General features: G+C 49.0%; 1 protein-coding gene across 1 annotated transcript in view; it reads right to left on the reverse strand.

The window, feature by feature from the left end:
- Window positions 1-15,100: 15,100 nt before the first annotated feature.
- LOC146206010 (uncharacterized) overlaps window positions 15,101-19,659 on the reverse strand; it is a 76,083-nt gene continuing 71,524 nt past the window's right edge. Inside the window, exon 2 of the mRNA XM_084590646.1 lies at window positions 15,101-19,374. Coding sequence (XP_084446772.1) covers window positions 18,921-19,367 — 447 coding nt within the window. The 5' untranslated portion in view covers window positions 19,368-19,374 and the 3' untranslated portion in view covers window positions 15,101-18,920. The remainder of the gene's footprint in view (window positions 19,375-19,659) is intronic.

Consider the following 19,659-nt stretch of genomic DNA (forward strand, 5'->3'; position numbering starts at 1 on the left):
AGCCCTTTAATCCCGCTGTGTCGCATCACTGTCCACCGCAGCGTCTCCTTGCGGCTGTCCAGACGTGAACCCCAGCACCTGCGGCAAAGTTGACCCGCTAGGCTGACATGGCATGAGCACTTGGCAAGTCAACACAATACAGACTGTCACGGATGACTACACAATCTACAGTCAAGGAAAAAAGTACAGTCACAATCCACAGAACAGAAACCGAAACAGGACGGAACCGAAACGAGGACAGAATAGACAGAAAAACACGACATAACATATTCTCCCTTCGTTGAGAAAAAAAGGTAGAAGCAAATTGACATTTCTCAATGGTTCTAGGGACGGATGGTTTGAAATGACAGACGATTTTTTCGGATTGCAGTAGGCCAACATGGCTCTTTCAACTGCGTTCGCGGGCGTTCGCCCATCCGACCCGTTTATCCCTCAGCACCCGGCCCGGTCGCCCAACAATCCCATCCTCGTCGCCAATGTTACGTCGTGGCCGAGGCGGCCTTAAGAAGGAGAAATTTCGAGGCTCACGAGTCAACTGTCTATGTTGAGAAGCGCGTTTATTCGCGAGGGGCCGGGTATATTTATTGGACACAGACTACGTCACGACACGATCCACAGTCAAAGTGTCAAAGTCCACAGTCGCAATCCACAGAACAGAAACCGAAACAGGACGATACCGAAACTAGGACAAAATAGACAGGACACAATATAACACAAACACTGCCTGTCGATTATTTAGGCAAATTTCAGTGGTGTACCTCGTCTTTAAAAAAAAAAAAGGAAGAAAAATATCTAGTGAATACATCCGAATCTTTATTGGGAACAAAAAATAAAACATTTCACCGCTTAGAACAATAAAAAAGTTACAGCACGAGACAGCACATTTTATGGCAACCGTAAGGCAGCGCCATGATCTGGCACTACAGCGGCGGGAGGGGGGGGGGGGGGGGGGGGAAATGCATGATACATGTTTGTATGCTTTATACTTGTTAGAAAAACGATCTTTATTTCTAGACGAAGAAATGGACCTATTTTGGTCGGCGGGAATTTCAAATGCAGCCGGCGGCGCTGCGAAGCGATCTTCAAATTCGCCTGAACGTTTGGAAACACCGTACTACAGCCACTGCAACCGTACCACACTGGGTTAAGGAAGTTCGTAACATGGCGGAAAATCTGCAAGCACAGGGTGCTGGGAGCTTTACTATAGTTTTTTACAAGTCTGCATCACACTAAAGAAGTTTAGAGGGACACTTAAGCTCCACCTTTGAGGGCGTGACTGGATAGAGATAATGGCTTCTTTTGCCGAGTCTTCTTACGAATCCTTGTTCACGTACTTGGAATTTGCTACTAGCCCAGTTTGTTCTCCCTTAATTATCTCGTCTATTATAACCATATAGAAATTCTAACAGACATATAGTTACAGCGCCTCGCTTAACCAAGCGGTACGAATGTGGTACCTGCGTATCCTAAGGGCAATGTACGCTTCTTACTCAATGAAAGGCCCTGGAAGGATGATCCTGATCTCACACTACCATCTGAAAGGGGTGGCCCGAGTTAACAGCTCCTATCATATCAGACACGTCATGTGCACGGTCCCGTGACGTCAGAACGCTCTACACCCAATCAGTGGTCAGCCATGCCAGCTACCCCCTTCCGGAGCTATTCCCGTGATTTCTCACTAATAACGCCGACGCCGGGGTTTCTTGATAACGGGACCTTTAAGGCTCTCGCGTTAAAAAGTGCGGTGCAGGCCAGTTCTCATCGAAATACTACGTAGTCGCAAGTGAACACATCCGCGATTTTTTTTTTTTTTTCAGAGAACAGAAAATGGGTGACGTCGTATTAAGGGATTGCACCAAATAATAGCTACCTCTGCTCAGGATAGGTCATCACAGGCTCACAATGGTTTAGTCAACCTGCTAAGGAAATAGAGCGACAGCTGTTTGATAGCAAGTATTATATTTGTAAGAAAATACTGGTTCAAGCTGAATCATACTGACCACACGGCCGATTCGTGGTCAGTTCCGGCCGAAGCCCAGCAAGTCGGCTTCTTATTGGGTCTCCCTCTGGCTACAGTCGGAAGGAGCAGTCCTGCGGCCGGCATCAATGCGGCCTGCTTATTCACAGTTGGCTGCACGTTCCGCAAAATTAACGAGCACGCGACCAATTCTCACGTTCACCGTTCCGTGGGAAGTGGTCGCCTTGCAACCGCAACGAAGATTAGGCAGGCTCTCGCCGTCGGCACCAGCGAGCGCCTGCACCTCATTGGGGCGGCCAAATTGAGGCTGCCCAAAGTCATCCGCCATGGTGGCCATTCACACTCTCACCGGCGACCACTGGGCGTCCACGCTGCCTGACGTGGCGCGCGAGGCCTTCCCGCGCGGCTTCAGAAGCTGCGTGCCCAGTGGTGGAAGTGGAGTGGGCGCACCGCGGGATCGGCAGCCGTGTCGGTAGCTGGACGCAGGAGTCGAGCCAGCTCCAAGAAGTGGCTTTCACGATGACGCTGCGACCAGCCACCATGGGCTGGCTACGGGCGACGATGGTCCTGTGCCTCCGGCCAACTCCAACGCCGTCTCCGTCCAGCTGCCCATGCCGACCAGCGCACTCCTCAGGTGGCACCGATGCAGGGTGACGAAGACTCCATAGGTGCATCAGGATGGGGACAGCGGGTTTTGTCGACAGGAGGTGGAGTCGAGTAGTGGCGTGGTTGACAACCAGCTGCTTGACGTAGTCGAGTGCAGCACGATCTCGGAATAAGGCGTACTCAGTAACAGCTAAAGTGCGCTGGATTCGGGTGACGATGGCGCCGAACCCAGCGTCGACTCCAAGTCTGCTCAGACCTTTTCGCAAGCCAGCGTGCTCCTCTTTGTCATCGAAAATAGCAACTTCACTTTGTTGGCGCCCGGCGAAGAAGCGGCAGCTCGGCGCAAGAACGTGACGACGTGCCATTGGGTCGATAAACTCTACATAGTTTTTTGTCGAACAGGCTAGTAGAACACGTACTGGCATTGCTTTTCCTGGCCGCGTCGCCTTTGTGAGGTGGAGCCACTCGACCTCCAGGAACACTCTGCTGGGAGCAAAGGAGAGGCCCCAGGATGACCGTGCCTGTAGCAGTTCGAAAGTGTCGGAGAGGTCCTCCATCGCAGCATCGGGTCGAACGACGACTCCCGGGAAATTAGGTGCTGCCAGCTTGTGCTCAAAACTGCTGGCTTGAGCGTCGCGCCGGGCTCCAGATAGAAGGTCCAGGACCTGCGTGAAACGTAGGCGTCGTCCTCATCAAAAAATGTCGACAATGCCTATTTCCGTGCACGCCCGAGGCGAAACGTTACCGTGTTGCCCGGATAAGGGACGAGCATGGAGCGCTTTCGGCCCGTACCGTCGAGCGTTCAAGCAGGCAGGGACCAGGACTTAGGTGCTTGTAGCAAGTTGTTCCAGCAGCGGGGTGACCAGCGCAGAACGTTGTTCGAATGAGAGCGTGCCACGCGGTGCGAGGGAGTGGAACGAGTGTTTTTATTTTCTTCGTCGGGCATCAGTTTCTCAACTTTTTTTTATTTTTTTTTTATCCTGGCACTGAAATGCGTTCACTGCGGAACGTTCGTGTAGTTAAACGATTCTGCGGAGTATTTAATAAAAACAAACTTCAGAACAAAAGAAATGACCAGAAACGTTTGAAGTGAAACCTATAGACCAAAACTGTGTTTGCAAACAAAGAGGGCGCTCGCGGGCGCCGCATTATCATCATCATCATCATCGGATGTGGTGAAAAGTAGGCTACGCGCTATAAGAATACATGGGAACGAAATATTTCATAGCTGTGTTTTAATTTCACAGTGCGCCTATGAAGTCTTCGCTCGATGAAGATCAACATGCTAGAACAGTCTGTGAAAGTATAGAACGTCATTGCAAAGGCGGAGTATATTTGTGCTACCTTGAAACCACTAGGGGTACGTGCCGGAATGCGATCCATAGTAACACATGTAACCAAACTTCCCAAAATATTTTTATCCTTTCGCACAGAAGCCACGCAGACAGCCCTTTGTGAACACTTAGCACGAGGTTTGAAAATGATGTCACAAAGCATGCAGCAACATTTCAGTTTCAGTTTCGGTTTATTTCCCACAACAAGTACAGGGCATGTACGAGGTGTGGCGAGGGTGACGGGATAGAAGCTGCATCAAGGGTAGCTTGACTGGCCCCGTCTCACCAGACACCATAACAGCAATCACGACAGTTTGGAAGCTCGATACAGATATATAATGGAAAGACTAAGTAGCAATCATTTCATATTAGGAAAAAATATGCATACTAAGAAAAGTGCAAAAAAAGAAAGAAGGAAATTGTGAATTCGTCCAAATGCAATCAGATTGTACAGTACTGGTTAGTAATTTCAAACATTTCGATGGTAGTGTATTTTAAAAGGATGCGATAAATGTGTATTGCGAAACCGGACATATACAGAAAGGGTTCACCATCCGCTGGGCGTTAAGGCGAAACGCGCAAGCTTCTCCTGTAGCATGACATGATGTCTCTACTAATATGATAGCTCAAATTATACAGCCTAAATAGCAGTGCATTAAAAAAAAATATAACAGTCGACGAACGTCGTTGCAAGGGGACGAAACAGAACCGCGCAGTATAGAGGGTATTCACTGACGCGCTGTGCGCGGTGCATTGTGGGTAATTGAGGCGCAGTCGGCCATTTTTGTGTCCACGGAACGAACAGGGCGAACGTACGTATCAAGTGCTGTCGTGCGGTTCTACAATCAGTGGCATCCGCACCTATACGTTGTTTATTGAGCTATCGTAGACTATAATAGACGCGTGCACAGTGTAAACAAAGGAATCTGAAGAGCTGCGCGAACGACCTCTGCATTTTAAGGTTCCGGAAGTACACACGAACAACTCCACTCGAACGAGATACCTCACCGAGATGCGACGTCACGTATGGCTGGCACGGCTCAAACGCACAAGTATCATGGAATATGAGAAATGTATGTCAAAATGGGCTGGATTGGAATCTTTCGGATGTGCTCCAGCAGCCAGCTCTTGTCACTATCCGTGCACGACTGTTCTTCACGCACTCGGAAGACACATTCCCGGTAAAAGAGCAGCGCGGTATCGCTTCCAGTCATGCGCATGCATACAGCGCGCCGCCAACACCTCCTCGCCGTGTTTTGCTGCAATAAAATCCTTCAAAGAGGGCTCGCTGAACTTTGTGTTTGTCGTACTTGCCTCATTCGATCAGAAGTCGGATATTCGCATCGTCTGTGTCGTCTGGTAATCAAAGCAGACCGCATGCAGATTCGGAAAAGGAGCGTAGGCGGGCAGAGTTGTTTTGCAGAAGGTTTGAAGAACTTTACAAATTTATTTATCTCTAATAACAAATCAAGTTTAGCTTGGCCAAAACTGCGCTGTATTTCAAGAGTTTCGTTGCAAAAAGTTATTTCGAGCCCGCTAGGCAACGAGGTGGCGCCACCGGTGTCCGCTGTGGCCTGTGGCAGCGGTTTCTTTTGCTTCCTTACCGCCACACACGATGCAAACATCCGACTTCTTCTGATTGATTGAGGTGAGCACACCAAACAAGCTTTGTATAAAAGATACTGATTACCAAATGCCATTTCTATGCAGAATATCAGCTACAAAAACTCAGCGGTTTAGTTGGTATAAACGTTGGACGGCACGCACGTAATTACACAAAGAGCGAGTTCGTCTGCTTCAACCGCGGCTCTTAACCCAGCCGCTTGTAACGTATAGTTGCATTCTTCAAGTGGTCAGTAGGCTTGCGATTGGTTTCTTGTGACGAAGCTCGTCCGTAGGACAAATAATTCGTGATTGTCGCACATATCTATGCGTGGGCACAGGCCGACACTTACCATGCAGTTGCACATATCGACTGCACACGGGTAGGTACCAAAGTTTTGTTTCGTACATGTCTCTGTCCGCATCACGCACACTTTGCTGATAAATCAAACTGTCACTCATAATATCGATTGAGTTTTCATAACAACGGTGCTGGCATGAGGCAGAGTGGCAGAGCAAACGGACGCGCACGAACAGCTAAGCTAACCGCCGCCCCGTACTAGTACTAGTCTGAACAGGACACAAATATGGCATCGACTGCATACTGACGTCAGCTGTGACGTCACGTGAATACCCCCTATAGCAGACGACGGCGCAGACGATATCTGCGACTGCCACCGGCTGCGACGTCCGCAAGCGCCTGAGTTTCTCAAATACTACTCTATGTAAGCGCTACCGTGTGTTTAAAAGCGGTGTTGACCGTCTGCTACTGTGCGCGGTTCGCTTCTAGTTTGTCGGGCAGTCTTCATAATGTTTCTAATGTGAACATTTGTACTACTTGAAGGACATTATTTGCAAGATAACGTACCGTGTGCGGCGCCATGTCCAAATAGTAAACCGATCGTGATTCGGAGAAGCAGCCAACAGTAGGTAAACTTTTTTTTTTTAGATAAGTCCGGTTTCACAACGTAGGTTAATTGGAATGCTTTCAAAATAGATCGCTTTCAAAATTTCGCTGCATTTATACTCTTTCGCACTATTTCTCAAATCACTTTCTAACTGTTCACAAACGACTGCTTTCTTGGTAAGGAGAACATTTCGGTAGTTATTGTTTGCATTTCGTAGCGCTCCCGACTCGTACCCACATTCGTTTCTCATTGTATTATAAATACTCCGTCATCGAAAGACATTTCATAGTTTCACTGTCTATTCTATAGGATGTTCATGGTTGCTCTGCACCTAAGGGCGACACCATGGGCGCACTGCAAAATTGAAGAGCTGCTTTGAAATCTTTTCTTCCCATTTAGGGAGCTTGGTGAAGCGATGCATGCTGGACAATCCGCCATGTTGTCGTCGTTGTCATCTGACTACGCAGCACAGCACTGCAACACAGCCGCGTTTGCATGGTCGCATAAAATGCACGCAGACGATGTAGGTGCGATCGGACAGGCCGACTGCGCGGCGTTGTTCAGGATTCCAAGAATACACCTGCGCGAGTGCTAGAAGGCATGCGCTCTGAGCGAACCCGACGCGAATGGCTCGCACGGGCCAACAGACGCGAGATGCGAGTTCGCAAACACGGTCTCTGTTGTTTTGTTTTTAACACTAACATTCCTTTAAGCTAATTGAACGATCGTGCCTTGATAAACTACGTCAAATACGCATGCTGGATTTCAACGTTGAACCTGTTGTCCCGCCCAGGATTTATTTTAGCCGAATGATGCTCCAAATAATTGGCATCTATGAGGAAAATGACTCTTGACCAGACTGGCTTCCGCTGTTGACGGGGTGTATATCTTTGTCGCCCTTTTAGTTGTTTTGCCTGTGAAGACAGTGCGCAACGGATGAGTGCTTTGTAAACAGTCTGGGTACATAGCTCTTTCGGTGCACAATGACGTGCAATAAATACCCACTGCCAATTCTACTCATCCTCCCCCAAAACCCCCATCCACGTCTCCCACTATCTCCACAGAGGGCTTCACAAATTTCAACCACCTGGGGTTCTTTAACGGACCTATACACTGCACAGCACACAGATGCTTTTCTTTGTAATTTTACGTTGGAAAATCATGCTTAACTCCATTTTTGACGCAAGTAGTACATAAAGCACCAAGTGCAAATTGGACCACCCCCTTCAGGAGAGACCCATTAAACCGCGCCCCTGTTCACTCTGCCCTCGAGAAGGCGGGAAGAAGGTAAATGTTTTGGAGTTGTCGCTCTCGTTCCGAATTCTCACGCCGTCTCCTGCCGCAGCGCACCTGTATCTGTCGCCAGGTGTAAAGTGGAAATCCCTCTCTACTCTATTAAGGAAGAGGCGGTAAGGAGGAATTGGGGCTGGTCGAAGAGATAGGGCTGTTGGTGCCAAATTGGAAAGAGGAAAATCTCTCCACTTTTAGGCCAGATGAGGAAAAGGGAAAGTGAGAGATGGTGGCAGGCAACAGGTAGACTATAGAGTATTGGGAGTCCTCATCGGCTGCGAGAGGTGGCTGGTTCGAAATCCACAGACCGCCGGACAAAAGATGGTGTAAGGCCGCGGTGGCCCTTTCTTTATTGTTTCGGCGCGCGCGCCGCAGAAAACGGCGATGGAATGTTCTTCAAGCTACGAGAAAGCGACGCGACCGATTACGTAATCTCGGCCACCGCGCTGCGCTTCCTCGCCCTCGTCGTCATGCGCGTGCATTCCCCCGCACGGTCCCGGCCATCCTCCTCGCCCTCCCGCGCGTGCTGACCAAGTTCGAGTAAATTCGAGTCCTCTCCAGAAGGCCGAGGAGGGGAGGCATAGCTTTGGCAGCGGTAAGCTGTTGTCCGTTCCTCCTCCGCGTCTAGAAGCTTCTGCGCTGGCTATTTGAGAGCGCGCCGCGCAGCCATCGACGGCTCTGGTTCTTGTGCTGAGACTAGTCGTTGATGAAGATAGCGTAGCGGGCAGGCCCCCCTTAGAAGTCGTAAAAAGAGCGATGCGCTCAGTTTGCAGTTAGTTTTTCGCTCAGTCTCTTTTTGTAAAGTGTGTCGCCTCTCTGTCTCGCGTAACTAAGTTTTCTGTACCCTGTGCTTCGTGTTCTTGTGTCATATAAAGTTAATTTTCGTTTTGTTACTGCAAGTTCGTCGTCCTGCGTCTCAGTGCGTTTGTGTGTGAACTGCACGTCGCCTGCCGAATCGAGGAGCACCTTGGAGAGGTGCGGACGATTCGAAGAAGACAAGAAGAACCTGTGACGTTTACAGATGGGTACAAGCGTCGTCCGGCCCGGTGCCCGGCTTTCTGCGGAGTGTGAGCTTGGAAGAGGCTCCGCAAACCTCGCTGCGCCATTTCGGGGACAAACCCAGTTAATCAGCCTACAAAGGTGGTTCGTGATGTGATCACTCGAGAGTTCAAGTTCGTGTGCTCTACAGGTTAACAAGACGTACAGGCTAACTGTGACTGTTGTAAGTGATATTTCGCATGATGTTCACTTGAGTGCATGGCTGCAGTCCTGGACAAGTCCGGATTTACCTCCGGCTAACTGGCTTTGCGAAAAAAAAAAGAAAAAAGAAAAAAAAAAAACAGAACTTTTCAATGAAAAATGTTTTTGCTGCCACACGCAGCTGCTGCTGAAACAATCGTGTTAAGAACCATTTATTTTCTCTTGTTCTTTGTTGTTATTTTTTCGATTTCTAACCGCATGATTATAAAATTCAGTTTAGACAGGCGTGTCTTTGCTCATGCCAATGATAGTGTCAGTGACACTGGGAGTAGCTAGGAGTGGCGTCGGGTTATAGCAGTTGGCCTTTAAGTTTTCTGAAAGACGCCCATTATGGGATCGTCAGGTATCTATTTCCGTTTTACGAAAGAAGAGTAGCCGCAGAGAACGGCGTTACATCACCGCGCCCGGGCGCCGCTCTGTTACTTATACTGTTTTTCATTTCTGTGTGCCCCACCCCTTATGTAACACCCTCTAATGAGGGTATTTAAGGTATTCAAGTTAAGAAGAGCTCCCATTACACTATATATATATATATATATATATATATATATATATATAGAGAGAGAGAGAGAGAGAGAGAGAGAGAGAGACGTTTTTCTACCGTGTGTCAACGCGGCTAAATGAAACATTTGGACGGCGGCGTCAACATGGGTGGAAGCTTCTTTTTTTATGGAGGCAGAAGCGAACAACTCCTCTCTCACTCCGAGAAATAAGAGCGGCGGAGAAATCTGATAAACAAATCACAGGGCTGGATAAACACCCCGCAAATTCAGTATATCGTATCGCTGCTTCACAGTACAAAAACTTTAAATAGCAAAACATATTTTATTTCTTCTTTTTTTACTGTCACCAACAACGTGTTTCAAGTACTGTTGACCCACGACGCTAATCTAACCCGTCTTGCACGTTTTCCCTAATTAAGAGCTGCTGCTAGTCCCAGTCGCACTGCCAAGACAAGTGGCAGCTCCGGTACAACCGTTGCTCGCAAAATTCGAACGATAAGCAATAGTGATTATAGATAATCGCATCTGGGGCTAATTGGGCGCTGTCTGACTTCTGGCACAAGCTATGCACACATTTCCATGACACGCATATAGTTCCCTATGCGTTCCTAAAAAGGTAAGGAAATAAAGGAGGGAGAATAAACAACTCGATCCTTCTTGCTTGTGTCTTGACGTTCACGGAAGAGCCTTTCATTTTACATTTTGCGATTTCTCTTTTTCTTGCGGGGAGGGGGGTCCACGGACTACGCGCGTGTTTCATGCTAACACTTGTACTGAAGAAAGACCCTCGACGCAATACGCATGTCGAAAGGGGCCTCAAGAAGAGGGGCGGCGCTCTGCTCAGCGGCCGCAACTCTTGAGCAGGGATGTTCGCCGTCGCTTGCCGCATTTAGGGACAATAGGCGGCACCAAAATGCCGCTTTCCGGAAATGGCCTCGAAGCGAAAGTGAGCACTCGGTGCGGCCGCGGTTTTCGCAGCATGCATTACGGCTGGGGAGGAAGGGGCGCAAAAGAGCGAGCGCACGTCGGGAGCTTTGCCGAAGAGCGAATTTCTCTTCTCGAGTAAAATTGAACGACGCGTACGAATGAAAAGGAAGAGGAGAAAGCAACGAGAAGAACCCCCGGCTAATTACATCATTCGACCGCCGCAGGATGTGGCAGATTCGCTGCTGGCAACTGCGAAAACTTCGCGGCGCTCGCTCGCGCGTGCTATCGCGGGGGGCTTGCTGTGCCAGTGCCGGTCCTGTTAACTTGAAAGCACGCGGGCGCGCGCGCGAACCGTCTGAATTTGCATAATCTCCAGGTGTCTTCCGTAATTTCTCGGCGGACTTGCTTTGAGCGAAGTTTCACGCCCTGTGAACGCACGTATATACCGCGGCCTCAAAAAAGCAAGGACCAACCTAGACTAGCTGATAAGGACAAAATGAAGAATCAGACAATAATAAAAAAATTAAAAAAAAAACGGGAAGGAAAGAGAGGGGGTTGGGGGGGGGGGGGGAGGGAGCAGAGAGGATGGGAGGACGTAATAGAGAGATATCCACTCGGTGGCCATGAATGGCGTCCCAGCGGCTAATTGATCCGCCGACGGCCGCACTCTCGAGAAAAACGGTGCAGCGGCGGCAGGGGAAAAATAGATAAACAAATCTCCGTAGCCAAACTGTCCTCGGCTCCAGCGAGAGCACTCCGCCGGCTTTCCAAGGGGGCTTTCCTTCCATTTCTTGCGGCCAATTCTTTTCCTCGCGCTCTCGCGCATGTCGCTGTTCGAACGGCTAAGGCCTGACCGGAGGTAACGACGTAAGGTACACGCCGCCATGAAAACGGAAAAATACATAGCGCGCGATACCCGCTTAGCCATGCAATCTGGCTGGCACGCAGATCAGGTAGCTTTGTATGGACAAGACGGGTATATAAGCCAAACGGCGAACCAAACCGAGCCGTAATACGCTGCGGGGAAGATTAGTCGGAGTGTTCATTATACCTTCAGATTTAATGCGTGGATAATTGCTATAAAAAAAGGAGTGCTCTCGGGTGCGTATATGGGGCAAGGGGAGAGTAAGGGGGAGAGTCTGCATTATACCTGCAGCGCGCCGCCTGGCTGAGTGAGAGGCTGGGCCGACCGGAGGACTCTGCTCTTTGTTAAGCCGCCTTTAATTACTTCGCCGAGCCGGGACATTCTAAATCAGTTCATTGACTCGGGCGGCTTTAATTTAGCTCCTCTTTCCCCGTTCTTCTTCGAATATGTGCATTATATATATAAACACATGGTGATTCCAGAAATCGAGCAATTTCTCCATGCAATATTCGTCGCACATACAAATTAAACGAATGCAATTAAAAGCTTAATTGCTGAGTTTAGGGTTCCGTTCTTGGAAAAAGGAGGGGCTCACTGCGTACATGAGCGCATTAATGGACATCCTCTAGAATGACCCTGCGTTCCGTCTCCTGCTAAAACTGTACGCTCCGTTGTGGCGTATTAACGTCGGCGTTTGGCTGGCGTTCACAAGGTCGCTGGTTCGAGTCTGTCCTCAGCGGCCGTACTTTGATGGAGGCGAAATTAAAAAAACGCCTGTGCGCCGGGCGATGCCAACGCACGTTAAAAGCTCCGCGGGTGATTTAAATTATCCCGGAGCACTTCACTACGGCGTACCTCATGTGGCCCGTGTGTCGCTTCGGGCTATTAAAAGCACATAGTTTTTACAATTTACTACAACTTCATTAAACCTCCAGTTTAGTTGTACCGGTGTTTTTCTTGCAACTGATACGCAAGATCCTCTTAGGTTTGGATCTTAGGTTTGAAGCGAAGCATGCGAGTAGCTTGTATACAGTATGAAGTTAAGTAGATTACGATATTGTGATTCTGCATTCGTCAGATACTTTGGTTGACTGGTCATAATTCGTTCCAAGAAGGCACCGACACATGACGCGTTGACCTTGTTGAGACGCGTGAGAAGATAAATGCCTATTGCTTGAGCTGATTTGTCCCGCGTTTATCGGACACATTTGTTTAAGATAGCGGTCACTGCAGCCCCGACGGCTGTGGTGTGAGCAACGCTAACCAAAAACAAATCCACTTCCATATACTCAGCAGACGCACAGGTGAGAGAAGCGAAATAAATGCTTTAATCGCGATCACGTTATGCTAATTGCTGCTTCAACAAAGGCTTTATCACTTAAGTATTCATCGATTCTCGGAGCTGTTAGATTATCGAGAAGACGTGCCGAAGTGATCAATTCTAGGTGACATGAGCAGTGCGTCCTCGACAGATGACGAATGTTGGATATCTACAAAGAAGAATCAGCGAATGCAAATGCATTTCGCGGATGCTCCACTACGTGGTCATCGGCATCTGTATATAGTCTACTCGTTGTTCTTTGTTCAGAGTTTGTATTTTTCTTTCCAGCGACCACCTGGGGTTCTTTTACGTGCACTGGCGTCGCACGTCGCACGGGTATCTTGCGTTTCGCCTCCATCGAAAAGCGGCCGCCGCGGCCGGGATTCGATCGCACATCTTCAGGCACAGTATAGTCGAGCTCCCTAACCACTGCACCACCACGGCGGGGCTCTTTCGTTAGTTAACAGAAACAACGTTTTGTACTTTTTTGCTCACCCCTATAGGCTCATTTACCCCTATGTGATATCCAAGCAGTAAACATCGATGTGCTCTACTTTTGACCATGCACAGGGGCCACGGCTGAGTTCGACGAGCAGTTGGTACATGTTCATAGCGGAAGACTAGGGGCTGGACGAAAGCGGGACACAGGACAAACGCTCGTTCGTTTAGCTTCTTTTCCCTAGTCTTTTATACTTTGCTTTTTTTTTTTTCCAATATGACCTATAGATTATCGCTCTTCTCTAGTGTCCATGGTGCACTGGATGAGTCATGCCGATTAGCACGGCGATGTTTCTTTTATCAGAAGGTTCCCACTTGGGCGTCTCGGGTGTATACTATAGCGCTGATAACATCAGTATACTTTTCCGCTGCTGCTTTAGAGGCTGTTTCCCTCTTAAAAAGCGTGCGCGCCTATAGTAACGCAAATATACTGCGGAGCTATCATGATGGTATATGATGGCAAACTATATATTACTGGCGTTCAAGATACCAGCTTTCGTTGTCTTCGTCTTGTGCACTTGAAATGGGCGTAACGAATGTCAATATTTAACGGCGAATTATTTGGCCGACCTATACAGTCAGGCAAACCATTTTGTTCTGTTTACCGTCGGCATTAGGCTACATCTTACCCTTCGCACAGAGCCGAGCACGTAAGCAAAGGTGGAAGGAAACCAGGGAGTCCAGTATTTCTTTCTTCTTATGCCCTCTTAGCAATAGCCTTAAGGTCACGTCTCCCGGGAGACGTCGAGTAACGGCGAAGTTAGAAATTCAGATGTCAGACTGGCTGCGGAGGGCAACCTGCTCCCATCTGTGCGGCACTAACGCACGCAACTTACGGCGGTGCACCATCGAGTGGAAACGAAAAAAAAAAATAAATAAAAACAACACAGACCCACTTCTGGCTACGTGCTTTCTGAAAACCGGCCCGTTCTTTACCTGCAACAGCAAAGGGTGCTTGAGATGTCCGCTACTTCACCTCAGGGCAGGCCTCTGGGAATCCACTCAGGGGATTTGTCGTTCGTTTCACCTCAAATAGTTCCTATTCTTCTGAGAGGCGAGGAAGGCTGTGGTTAGGAGCCGCAGACGCTCGTTCAAAAGTTGGGGGAAATGAAATTTTTTTACCACTTTATAATTTGTTGTCTTAGAGAGTTTTTTTTTTTTTTTTTTTTTTTTTTTTTTTTTTTTTTTTGGTCTCCCTGGGGTTAATTCTTTGCAGTCCCTAACGCTATAGTAATGTCTAGCAGTATGCACCAAAAGATAAGAGTTGCCTGCATCTGCTGAGCTAACGAACCGAAGTTAGAAAAAAGTCGTGGCCTTTCTGTCTACACAGCGCGAAGTTGTGATTCTCATAAAACAGGAGGCACGTATATGTGTCAACGGAACCGAATGTTTATTGACGTGTTCCTCCGGTTTGAGGCGTTTCTTGGAAGCCAGTTATTGGTTGTGACCAACGTTTTATAGAGTTTTTTTTTTTTTTTTTTTTTTTTTTTTTTTTTTTTTTGTTATCATTCAGGGCTCAATGCTCTACTGCGAAAACTGTGAGAATGTTTTTAGAGGCCCACTCTCTGGATGGTGGTCGTCGCACTTTACAGGAAGATGCTGCCAGCCTCAATATTTTAATCGGTCTAGGCCACGTGTTTAAAGCGTCAACTTCTGGCACGTTCAAGGACGTCCTGCCCTTTGACCAGAAAGTACGCACTTCTTCCTCTTTGGCTGGTCGCTTCCCTCTATCCCCCCCCCCCCCCCCCTCTTTTTTTTTTTATTTTTTTTTTATTCTCGAGGTTTTGCGCCGCGGCCGCAGTGAGGCGCGTTTGAACGCGAGTGCTTCGGAGTGTAGGCCATACATTTGTCAGTGGAATGAACAGCGTTAGAAAGATATCGTCAACGCATAAGGCCGGCATTGAGCTGCACGAACGCTGTAGTTTCAAAATATGTTCCGCTCGGCGACAGAGCCGGGCCAAAGCGTCCCTGAAAAGCGTGCATGAAAAAGGACACATGCAAAAGACACTACAATTTGACTGCCATTTTATTTCGCGTTTTCATGGGTGACGTGAAAGAAAAAAAGACGACACGAGAGACATCAACCAGAGAGGGAGCTGATACTTGGCACGGTGTTTCTTCGTAACAGTTCGCGAAGAAGTGTTCTTTTTTTTTTTCTTTTCTCGCGGCATATCTGTAAATATCGAGGCATCTTTTAAAGTTGGACGTCGTGCTCACATATTTTGTTCTCAAAAGGTGCCGCTCTTGTTCTATGGTCCGCAGAATCCTGCATACAGACAAGTAATCACAGCATCTAAACAAGCTAGGACATATCGCAGGAGAAACTCAATTGCAGGTAATTACTTCTTCTCTACATAGCAGTAGATGAGCAGCAGCGAATATGATCACAGACAAAGTTTCTGTGTAATATCGAAATGTTGATTTCTCTGGCACTACGTCAATGTGGCTTGTCGTGTTTCGTCTGGCACAGGAGACATGAGTTGGTAAGTGTAAATATGCACAAAATACGCGACACCTTGCCGCGTCTGTAGCGCATACATGTTCTGATGAAATGCCAGTCCTGGAATAATAAAGTTAAGTCACCATCTTTCGATCGTTTAAAGCGCAAAATGTTGAGCTTGTTATAGGAACCCGGTACAATCAAATGCAAGACAAGATCATTACAAAGCTTGGGCCGGCTAGCTCATTCGTGCATTCAGGCCCTTGCGCGTTATGGGCGCCAGGAATTTGTTCTCGTGCCTTAAGACGGTATGTGAATATGTTATGGAAATTTTACAACCAGGGTTCTTTCTATTAACGATTTTTAACTTGCAGAGGAGCAACGACGACATTTGAAGAGCACACCAGGGGCCGTAATTTCTAACGATCTATTTCATTTCCCGTTCACATAGGCCTGTGCCATTGGTTACTGCACCTAGTGGCGTAGGACGTCCATGAGAGGAGACGTCACGCTGGTCGTGACAGAACCGCTCACCAGTACGCCCTGAGCGCATATAGTTGCCTGGTCGAGCCGGCTCCAACGCCGACGAGTGGCGTAGCAGCATCGCAAGGAAACTAGTCGGTGATTGTGCGACGAATTACTGGCGCCTGGTCGTGTGCGACTCAGCCGGATCGTCACCATCGAGATCTTGACAAGATCAGAGCACCTCAGCAGCCTGCATCACGACTGTAGATGAGCGATAAAGTGCCAGCCAATGAAGCTGCGAGAGCAAGCCTGTGCGCTCAGATACATTTGCTGGCCCTTCATCGCCCATTCGATGTGGTGACGTTTGCTGCTGAGAGAGAAGGTCATGCACCGGCCTCGTTAGATTCTCGCTGGTGACGGCCGGACTGAATGCGATGACGGTTGGGCAACCTCGTCAGCTTTGCCACGACGTCCATGTTCGTGTATGCACGTGATTGGCCGTTTGCTTTCGTGTACTGGCATCGCTTTCGACACGATTGACGCCAAGGCCAAATGAAATGGAAAATGAAATACACCGTTAGATCTTCTTTTGTATCGGAACGTGAGCAAGAGCTAGGGCTACTTGTGTTGGCTTTGGAGCTCTTTTCTCGCCAAAATGTATGCACTAAGCTAAAGCGAATGCCAGCCGTGTGAGAAACGCATTTGGCGAAGGCTGCTTTTTTTCTTTTTGTGTGTGTTTGTGTGTGTGACACGGCAGTTATGATGCGTAAGAATATAAATGCTGCTCCACAGAGGACACAACATGCTATCAACCTTTCAGAGCGATGAAGAGAGTATGTCAGGCTCGTTTTAGCCACAACCATGTCACATCGATGAGCGAGGGATGACCGACTGTACAAATGCGCCACGCCTTCTTCAATGCGTATCACCTGTGGCTTTACTCTAGGTGTGGTAATTAAAATGTGCATGCGCTGTCCAGAGATTCTCGCGTGCCTCTTAGTGGTATATGGTGCTACTCACGGAGCGCTGAATTTGAGATTAACTGAACGCGCTCATTTTCTATTCCTTTTTCGTATATTGAAGCATCATTTGGCACCGCCAGAAGTTCAGGTTTCTGCCGTACACTATTAAGTAAGAATGTTCTTCCGAAAGAGTGCCATTTTGTCCTATAACCATCGCCCTTGCATTTGTTTTGTCGCATCACTGGTCGCACGCAGGTCTATCAGCCATTACTTTTCGAACGTTGCCACACTTTATATAGACGCTGGCACATTAGTTCAGCTTGCGACTGGACTTCAGCTTTATCATTCCGATTGCAAAACCGCCATTTTCCGTCATACGATTGCATTTCAAGGAATGCATTCCATCAGAAAGCTCTTAGTCGGTAACAAGTGAGAGAACGCGGAAAAATAAAAAAAGGACGCCCAGTGGTTTAGACTTGTACGTTCGTGCCTTCGACGTTCGGAGGAAAATGCAAAAATGATGCCCGTATTTTGCAAAATATGGGCCATTTCCGAGCAGCAGTTTGTTAACAGTGCGACGCAGTTCTTTTCTTGCTGGTTTGTATTATCGCGTCATAGTTCCAGTAGGTTGGCGGTTTCGCACTTCGCTGCCACTGTCAAACGCGGCTTCTGCTGTTACGAATCACATTGATATGAGCGCTGCTGTGCCAAGGCGTTCGTTTTGAATCTAAATATTCAGGTGTAAAGGGGCTATGGGACACAGGCGAGTCCTCCTGGGTGCAGGGAAATTTAACGGGAGACGTGGAATGCATTCTGCTAAGCAGTGAGGCTGTACGCAAATCAGCGTAGCATACCGGGGCTGGAATTTCGATTTGACACTCATGGATAAGTTTTAGCATCCTTCCGGCTGTTATTTGGCGAGATACTTTCCCTTTTCAAGTGGCGCGTCGCTCTAGCGGCTGCCAGTCACAATTACAAGCTTCCCTGCGGAAAAGTAATGCAATGGGGAGTGTCATTGCAAAATGCCTAATTCACGATAGGCTCACTTTATGGAATAGTTAGGAGCAGTGCTGGCTTCGTCTAGCCAGACTAGATGTGACTGACCAATCTGCAGAGACGTCTTTCAGGCAACGCATTGTCAAAGCTGCACCTAATCAGCTTAATCCCGAACTCAAGGGTACTTGAGGACCGGCCCGCGTGTTATGGTTTGAGTCCTGTGCATGCAGGGGCATTTCGGGAGCAGTGCATAGGGCACTGCACCTGATTATTGTATCGCAGTCTTTCACCAATCGTGGAAGAGCACCTTTGCAGCGAACTCGTCCTCCATTCGACAGGGCATTCCCCGTGGAATGACGGATGAGTTTTTACGCATGCGCAGAACGCTACTGGAAAGAGGCCGAAGCGCCAGGCTGGCGCGCAACTGTTCAGGGTCGTACACTGCCGAGGCATTTCTCAAAAAAAAAAAAAAAAATATTACAACCTTGAGAAATGATTTTGTTTTGCTTTAGGGCTGATTCACCTGTGCAAGTGAGTTTGCAGAAAATTGAGTGTCGAGTCCGCAACACGCGCGCGGACATATTCGGTGGAAGAACCACCTGTCACATTTTTTTTTTTTTTGTTCGGTAGCTGAGTAGTTGCTGCTGCGAGTATCGGATGAAAGATAACACAAGAGAAAGTGCATGACCCATGCTAGGGCCCCTCAAAAATAGGCCACCATGAGTCTCAGCAACCTTAACACCGTCTCTCCGGGCTTTCTCGGTTTACAGAGGCTCTGCAACAGCGGTCCAAACACGCAGTATGATAAAGACGACATCTCGAACCACCGGCCCCAGCTCGCGATGTCGTAGGGGCTTGTGTCGAGCATCGTACATCCCGGTCTTGTAGGCGCCGAATTTGGTCGGTCAGCCAAGGCGCGGATGACGTACTACGTGTGTCTCCGCGAGGGTCGACCACCATCGCCCCTAGGCGGTCTCCTCGCGGGGCTGCTCGTCATCCTCGGCTTCGGATGGGCTCTCGCCGGCGGCCACCTGTCCGGGCAGCAGCGGGTCCAGCGAGCCGGCCGTGCTCCAGACGCGCACGGCGGCCGCCTGTCCAGCGGGGAAGGCGGCAGTCGGGGGAAGCCGCCGCTTGGCGCCCTGCTCACGCACTGCCTCGGCCTTGTCCAGTGCCGCCTGGCTGGCGGCCATGCGCTTGCACATGGCGCAGGCGCACACCAGGATGCCCAGACAGAGCACGCCGAAGCTGACGCCCACCACGAGTACGGCGGCCGTCCAGAGCTGCTCGTCGAGCTTGTCGTCGCGCACGATCATCATCACGATGGCCACGCTGGCGCCCGACAGCAGGAAGCCCGACAGCGTGAAGATGCCGGCCGCCGCGTAGCAGGCTCGCGTGCCCGGGCTGCTCCCCATGTTGCCTCTGCATATAGGGCAAAACACTCGTATCAGCATTTCTAGCCATGGACACGATTACGAAGAGGAACGACCGTTGCTTCCAGGCAGTTCGTCTGCAGCTCTGCCGCAAGTGCATGCGGGAGAAGCTGCGAGGGCTTCCACGTGTCACGGTTCTGCCCTCCGCGCAATTGCAAATACACGATATATAGTTGCTGAAACCGTCGCAATGCGCTCGTAGCATCTACAGCGTAGCCGTTTAAAGCCACCTTGAATGGCGCACTGCATCTCAGGTTTCCTCGGGTGAGATAGT

The sequence above is a fragment of the Amblyomma maculatum genome, chromosome 1 (assembly GCF_055883805.1).
Source record: "Amblyomma maculatum isolate TAMU_Amacu chromosome 1, ASM5588380v1, whole genome shotgun sequence".
In the NCBI taxonomy this organism is placed as follows: Eukaryota; Metazoa; Arthropoda; class Arachnida; order Ixodida; family Ixodidae; genus Amblyomma; species Amblyomma maculatum.